The sequence below is a fragment of the Micromesistius poutassou genome, assembly GCF_964030765.1.
Source record: "Micromesistius poutassou genome assembly, contig: SCAFFOLD_5500, whole genome shotgun sequence".
NCBI classification, from domain to species: domain Eukaryota; kingdom Metazoa; phylum Chordata; class Actinopteri; order Gadiformes; family Gadidae; genus Micromesistius; species Micromesistius poutassou.
In genome coordinates this window covers 5,696-12,940 of record NW_028178980.1, presented here as the reverse complement: position 1 = coordinate 12,940, position 7,245 = coordinate 5,696, and the positions used below count along the sequence as shown (strand labels likewise).

Below are 7,245 nucleotides of genomic sequence, written 5' to 3'. Positions count from 1 at the left end.
TGAGGCGGGAACGTTGAAATGCTCTTCGTGGAGATAATTATAGAGGCTCAGTGGACTTACTGTAACGGCGTGTCAAATATGATGAAGCAAATCTAACATTCTGACAAGTTAAACTTTTATTTCCTTTCGTTACAAAATGTTCGGGTGAAAAATGTTTAAACTACAACATAAACTACAAAAACATGACCTTGAGCTGATGGTTGTGGAATGGGGAATAACGCATCGTGGTCGTGTGTGGATAATATTGTATAAAGCAATACATACAAGTAAAAGTAAGAATTGGTATGAAGGTGGCTGGTAAACGTTTTTCTATTCTAGGCATAGCCAACCCCGAAAACTGAAAATTTAATCCTGCAATTAGCCCATGGTTAGAAAGTCTAGATTTGTCTGCTTTATTTGTGGTAGTGCACATCTGTTCAAATGCCATGATGTGGAGTCTAATATTGTGTTTCCTCTGGCCCCAAGACACCTGCTGGGAGGCAGCTTGAAATAAACAAGGACATTTAATGGAGGGGAAAATGTTTTTATTGATTTTCCCATATTTCTTTCCTTGTCCACTTTGAGGGGTTGAAAGGCCTTGAGGCCTACAGTTTCTCCAGAAACAAAAGTTCTTACAATGACGCAGTTGTGTTCTCTTGTTCGAGGTAAAAGAAAAAAAATAATATTAAAATCACAATAAAATCCTTTCACAATACCCCAGGGAATAAGAACGGAATGTTGCAGTAAACTCAATTAAATCAGAAATGGGACTGCATGCCAGCTGCACAAGGAAAACCACAGACGTATTTTTAAGAAAAATCTAAATGCTCTCATCTTAAAACTTTTTTGCAAGCACCACAGTTGATATTCAAGCCAAGTCATAACCTAAAAAAAAAAAAATAATTAAAATAAAATGTGCTACATGTCTTCCTTAGACAACTGGCTCAGCTTTCTTTACTGGCAAAAAAAAAAAATCGCATCCTGCAGCCCATAAATAAAACATCTGGTGTACAAAAAAACACACTTTTCACTCCAAAAACATTTTAGCTTAGCAAGAGGTCTGCACTCTTGTCAAGTGTGATTTGGCGCCCCCTTCTAGGACGTGAAGGGGAACTGCAGCAGCGCAGCCTTCCCAGGGCCTAAGGTGATGGCCTCCAGGCTGACCATGGCGTCTACCACCAACTCCGGGTCCGTGGAGAGCCGCACTTTGGCCTCCGTCGGCAGCTCGACCTTGTCTAGAAGATAAAAAAAAAACACAGCGTTACACCGTGAGAACGGACAGAACACAGACAGAGTACCATCACACCGGCGTTAGAGGAGGCCAGAGATCTGATGTTAACCTTAAAGCTCCACTCTGGTGACAGCGTCTCTACCACCTAACCCATCTCAGGTACGTCACACAGACTCACAAGTCAAAGAACCCCCAAATAACTAAACCACACCTCAACTTTAAAAAGAGAACAACAAGAAAAAAAAAACACACAAAACAAAACCAGACGATGAACGACTGAACACCGCCGGTCCGTACCGGTAGACTTGAGCGCGAGCGTGACGGGCGTGGCGCCCCAGTTGACGGCCGCCACGTAGCGGTCGCTCTGGTCCCACAGCCGCAGGTAGGCCAGGGCGCCGGCGGCGGAGGTGAGGGTGTGGTACTCCCCGTGGAGGAGGGAGCGCTCCTTGCCCCGCAGGTCGCTGAGCTTCTTGAACCAATCCCTGTTCTCCACGCGCGCCTCCCTGTCCTCCTGGTGACCAGAGAGGACCGCGGGGTCGGTTAGCGGTACGGTTGGAGGGGGTCAGAGGAACACCAGCGAGCCATGAAGAGGAACACTTCCATTTGTCGACACAATGCTCATTTTCAGCCTTTCTCCACTCACCTCAGCAGTTTTGTTTACGGCGGCACCCTCCTCTGGTTCCTTCTCGATGTCCCAAAGCATCATGGGAGATTCTTTACCCTGAAGGAGAAATAATAAAAATTAAAAAAAAAAAAAATCAACACAAGAAAGTTACCAACAGATCTGGTGTCAGAAGAACCAAAGGAATTCACATTCATTCATAATAACTACACAACCAAGAGACACACGCTTTGTTCAACACCATTCCCCCCATTCCATTCTCAACTCAGTCTCACTACGCCGACGAGACAGGTGTGTCACGTCAGTGCGTGGTAACCCCGGGTAACCCCCCCATCAGCCCCCCATCAGAAGCGACGCCTGCAGTAGCAGGCGTTTGCCCTGCAGAGGGAGCCCTCCGCAGCGTAACCACCGGGCGCTGCTGCTGTTCGTTGTCATGCGGACACTCACGTGAGCCTGGAGGCCGATCTCGTCGCCGTAGAGGAAGATGGGCGTGCCGGGCAGGGTGAAGAGCAGCAGGTGGTACAGCTTCACCAGCTCGGGGGTCTTGGCCTCGTTGGCCAGGTGGGTGCCCGTGGCGGCGCCCAGCGTCCAGCCCACGTTCCTGGCGTCGTTCTTCTCCAGGAGCATCTCGATGGCCTGGGCCCGCTCCACGCCTGGACCGGAGGGGGAAGGGATTGGTTAAAGGGCGCTTGGTTACCGTTTGTTCTGCACGGCGGTAAAGCGGTTTTTAACTAATTGACGTGTTTGAAGCAATTTAAAAAGGAGATTGGGAGGGGAGGGTACAGAGAGAAAGAGAGAGAGAGAGAAAGAGAGAGAGAGATGGAAGGAAAGAAGGAATGAAAAGGCAGATGGAGGGAAAGGGAGTTGAAAGCTGTTAAAGAAAGAAAGGAAATGAGGCAGAGGGAATAAAAGGAGCAAGGAGAGTGTGTGTGGGTCACGAGCAGGCGGTCGCTCCTGCCTCTCGTTGGCGGGCGTGCCAGCCCCCCATCAGGCCCCGTGATCAGTGTCACAAGCAGCACCCGTGTGCCCCCCTGACCTAGGACCCTTGTGGCTTAAAAGACCCCATAACCTTGTACTCACACACCCATGTATACAACCAGGTGGTGGTGTGGGGGGTGGGTGGGGATGGGTTGGGCTCTACCTCCGCTGATGTTGGTGAGCAGGTCCGAGACGAGGAGGCTGACGGAGGAGGTGTTGAGCAGCTCCGACACCTGGATGACTGACTTGCCGCTCACCACACCAATCAGAGCCCTGGAGACAACACACACACACACACACACACTTGGTCAGCTGGTCCACAGAGACACCCTTCACAGATCGATCAAGCCGACGCATTGGTTTCGTAAGAAGCGGTCGTGTGAGGCGTGAGGCGTGAGGCGTGAGGTTCTGGCCGCTGAAGCGCTTACTTCTTCCGGGTCACGTGGGTCGTCTCCGTCTCGTTGTTCGCCGTGGTGTCCGGGATCGACTGCCAGTCGATCATGGCGCTGGCGGCGGCGAGGTCAGACACCTTGATGCCGTCCACGCCCAGGTCCAGCCAGTACTTGGACGCTTCCTGGAGGCAGGAGGAGGCAAACAGGTCGACGTGAGCCTGAGCACTTTGACCTGACTCAGATCCTCCCGACGAGGAAGAAGAACTACTACAGGTGGACGGGAGTGGATCTTAAACGACGCGCTCCTCACCTTGAGCTTTTCCATGACGTCGGCTGCCTTGCGGCCCCCGAACCAGGGCTTGTTGCCCAGGTAGTTGGGAGTGAGGTCCAGCACCACGGAGATCCCTACGAGAGAGACCCACCACAACGCCATATGAGCATTTACACACACACACACAGACACAGACAGACACACACACACACACACTCAGAATGGGCCACACCCCTCCAGGGTCAACTTACCCTTCTTGTGGGCCTTCTCCATCAGGCTCTGCAGCTCCTCCAGGGAGCCCTTGGCGGGGTCGATCCGCTGCAGGTCCAGGGTGTCCTGCTGGTTGGCCTGCAACTGGTGGAAGGGCCCGAGCAGCAGGCCCTTCACCTTCAGCTGGTTCACCACGTCCAGCTTCTCCTCCACGCCTGGGGGGGGGATGGGGAAGGGGGATGGGGGGGGAAAGCAGAGGGAAGCTTGTTTTAATACAAAATAAATAGGTGGGGCTCGTCTTTCTTGTGTGCACACAAATAACAGGGAGGAAGAGGGGACACTCATACGCACACAAACACACACAAGGGGGGGTGGTGGGGGTCTGTTGATTCAGGACAGCAACATGTGAGCAGCCTGGAAGGCCCCCCCCCCCCCCCCCCCCCCCCTCGGCAGAGCACAAGCAGGCCCTTTCATGTGGAGGAGCAGGGGGTCACGTGGACTCCTCTGGAATGCCGCCCGGGGGCCGGCTGGGGGCCCCCCCGAGTCTGCTCCGGCTAACTCTGTTCCCAGCCACAGGCTTTACGGGCGTCTACAGCCTGTGACCCCCCCCCCCCCGCACCACCACCCCCCCTCCCCACCCTTAACCCCCGTACCACTACCGCCTCTCACCTCTCCAGCAGTTGTTTTAGTTCAGGACGCCAGCAAGCGGACGAGGGATTCCGAGTGGGGCGACCGTGTTTCAAATGTGTACAAGCAAGGTCATAAAAAAAAGGGGAAATGGGAGAGTGACATTTCACGCCTCTCGAGTCTCCAGAGTAAAGGCTTAACGTGCTGACATGTGCATGGGGTGATTGCGTCACACACACACACACACACACACACACACACACACACACACACACACACACACACACACACACACACACACACACACACACACACACACACACACACACACACACACACACACACACACACACACACACGTCAGCAGAACGAATCTTATGAGTCAAAGCTTTTGCTCGTACGGGGGGGGGGGAGATATGAAACTGTGGGTCATGTGCCCGTCCTCTTCCTTTACTTCTCATATCGTCCTCCCTCGAGTGTCTGACGGCGGTCGTACCGCTGGCTCAGCGCGTGCGGGTTATCTCGTGGTCAGGGAACGAAGGTCTACCGAGATTATGCCAACACAGCAAACGCTGGTCACGCGGCCACGCCCGTTTAGGGCCGGAGAAGACTCATGGTCGGATTAAATGGAGACCAATGGTTTCTCAACTTTTTTGCTTCTGAGAAATTGAGGCCGATGCATTTTTTGTCCTGGAGATCAGAACAGGTCGGAGAGCTGCGCTCGTTTTGCACATTATACAAAGCAGAGGGCACACACACACACACACACACACACACACACACACACACACACACACACACACACACACACACACACACACACACACACACACACACACACACACACACACACACACACACACACACACACACACACACACACACACCCACCCCCTAACCTTTGATGTTGCCGTTCTGGGAGAAGGCGGCGAGGTCGGCGATCTGGTAGAGGGGTCCTTCGTTCCACCAGTTCATCTCGGGGATGGGCTGGCAGCGTGGCGCCTGGACGATGATGACGATGGCGCCCGCCAGCATGCCCAGCCAGCCCAGCCAGAAGAGACCGAGCAGCACCCAGCGAGTACGCACCCACCTGCAGAGACAAGAGAGGCCCAGGAGGAGGGGGGGGGGGGGGTCAGGACAACAATGGCAGGGTTGTTCGCTATGCACACTAAAAAAACTTGAGAGTTAGGGTTAGTCAGGATGTGGGTTTGTGGTTCACGTTCTTCTGGCTTGTGTGTCAAATACTTCTCACACACGTGTGTGGAATGAAATCTTGCGAGAAATATTGCGCAAGCAACTGGCAATTTTAAGTCTGCAGGACTAAACTAGAACCAGTTATGCAGACTATGAAGACGACACATTACCCTTTCCCCCATTCCCCTCTCCCCGCCCCCACTGCAGGTAAACCATCTGTGCTGCTTAATTCACAGACTTCCTTGTCAGGGACTAAAAAGAGGGTAGTGCCCGATCGCTTACCCTGCGGTGCCGGCCACCTTCATCAGCTCGTCCTTGGACAGGCCCGTGAACTTGACCTCCTCCTCGGGCACCTTGATTTTCACCGTCCCGTTCTTCTCCGCCACGGCCCCGTCGGCCGTCATGGGCTGCGTCTCCGAATCCATGTCGATGAGCTCCAGGTCCTTAATGTCCAACTCGCCTTCTTTGGTCATCTTGGTGGTTCCAAAAAAAAGCAGTATATTCTGTTCGAGGGGGGGAGGATGAGAGAAACGGGAAAGCCTAGATTAGGAATCGTTATTTTTTATCTATTTTTTTTGCACTAGTAATTCATTTATTTTTTTCTGTGTACTATTTTCATTCAATAAACTATTCGCCGTGAACCCACTGAAGAGGGGACAGGAGCCACGTTTCCATTTGAACTAAAGGCGGAACATGAGTCACGGAGCGGGTTTAGGTTTTTCCACCGAGGACCTCGCATGTTTCAGAAAGAACGACAAACCCAGTCAGTCAGGTCGACAGCTCATGTGATCACAAAAGGTAAAGTAAATCAATCAAAAAACGAGTTAAAGCATTCACGTTGAGAAATACTTAAAGCTGACTCAGGAGGATCAACAGATGTCCAGAGGAAATGTACCGCGGCGCCAATAATTTGGCGCGGTTGGTTCCAATTTATATTAGTGATCAACTATTTTAGTCCTTATACGTTCGCTATTTAACAATATTAATAAGTCAATAAAATAAAGAATTGACGTGGTTAAAAGATGAATAGTAACGTAGATGCTCTGCTCCAATGAGAATGACGCAACTCCCCTCTATCTTACGTCATCCCACGAGACGCTAACTTTCATTCATTCATTCATCGACTTACTACTTGCCTCCTTCGGCTTTCGGCTTTTTATTTTAGCTTTACATGAACCAAATATGTCGAGAAAATAAGTAAATGTTGTCATTACCTCCAGTAAAACTCGTTCAATCCAAACGTAGGCTATTTCCTCCCTGCTTCTGTCTGCGGTATTCTAGCGGTAATCTTCTAGACTAGAACCGGGAAGGAAGGTATTTTATACAGCGAGGCCCCGCCCTCGATGCGATGGGCGGGGCCTGTGTGTGTGTGTGTGTGTGTGTGTGTGTGTGTCTCTCTCTCATGCTACTACATGATAACAATAACAAGTAACCAAACATTAATACATTTACACAATAGCTCCATTCCCTATAAGACCAAATTTTTTAAATCTTATTATACTCTAGACATTTTTGCTCGACACAAGTTTACTTGTTTAGGTTTGCAATTTGGGGAATTTTTGGTTTAATAGCTTTTGAGTAGAAGTAGTAGTAATAGTTTTATCGATTGAAAAGTAACGAGATGCATGCTACAATACTACATGTAGGGTAAAACTAGACCTGACCAACAGATGCAGAGCAAAACAGCAACATATCTAGTTTAGAGTCTAAACCAAGGCTTTGGTCTTATTTGTATACGTAC

The 7,245-nt window shown here is 50.7% G+C and overlaps 1 protein-coding gene across 1 annotated transcript; it reads right to left on the bottom strand.

Moving 5' to 3' along the window:
* Nucleotides 1-508: 508 nt before the first annotated feature.
* slc3a2a (solute carrier family 3 member 2a) lies at nucleotides 509-6,781 on the bottom strand. Its single transcript, XM_084490027.1, has 11 exons — nucleotides 6,719-6,781; nucleotides 5,787-6,007; nucleotides 5,210-5,400; nucleotides 3,725-3,898; nucleotides 3,513-3,607; nucleotides 3,239-3,384; nucleotides 2,974-3,083; nucleotides 2,280-2,485; nucleotides 1,854-1,931; nucleotides 1,508-1,721; nucleotides 509-1,214 (listed from the first exon to the last, which is right to left on the bottom strand). Exons 2-11 carry the CDS (start codon nucleotides 5,975-5,977, stop codon nucleotides 1,075-1,077), a joined length of 1,545 nt encoding a protein of 514 aa, XP_084346153.1. The 5' UTR covers nucleotides 5,978-6,007; nucleotides 6,719-6,781; the 3' UTR covers nucleotides 509-1,074.
* Nucleotides 6,782-7,245: the final 464 nt, after the last annotated feature.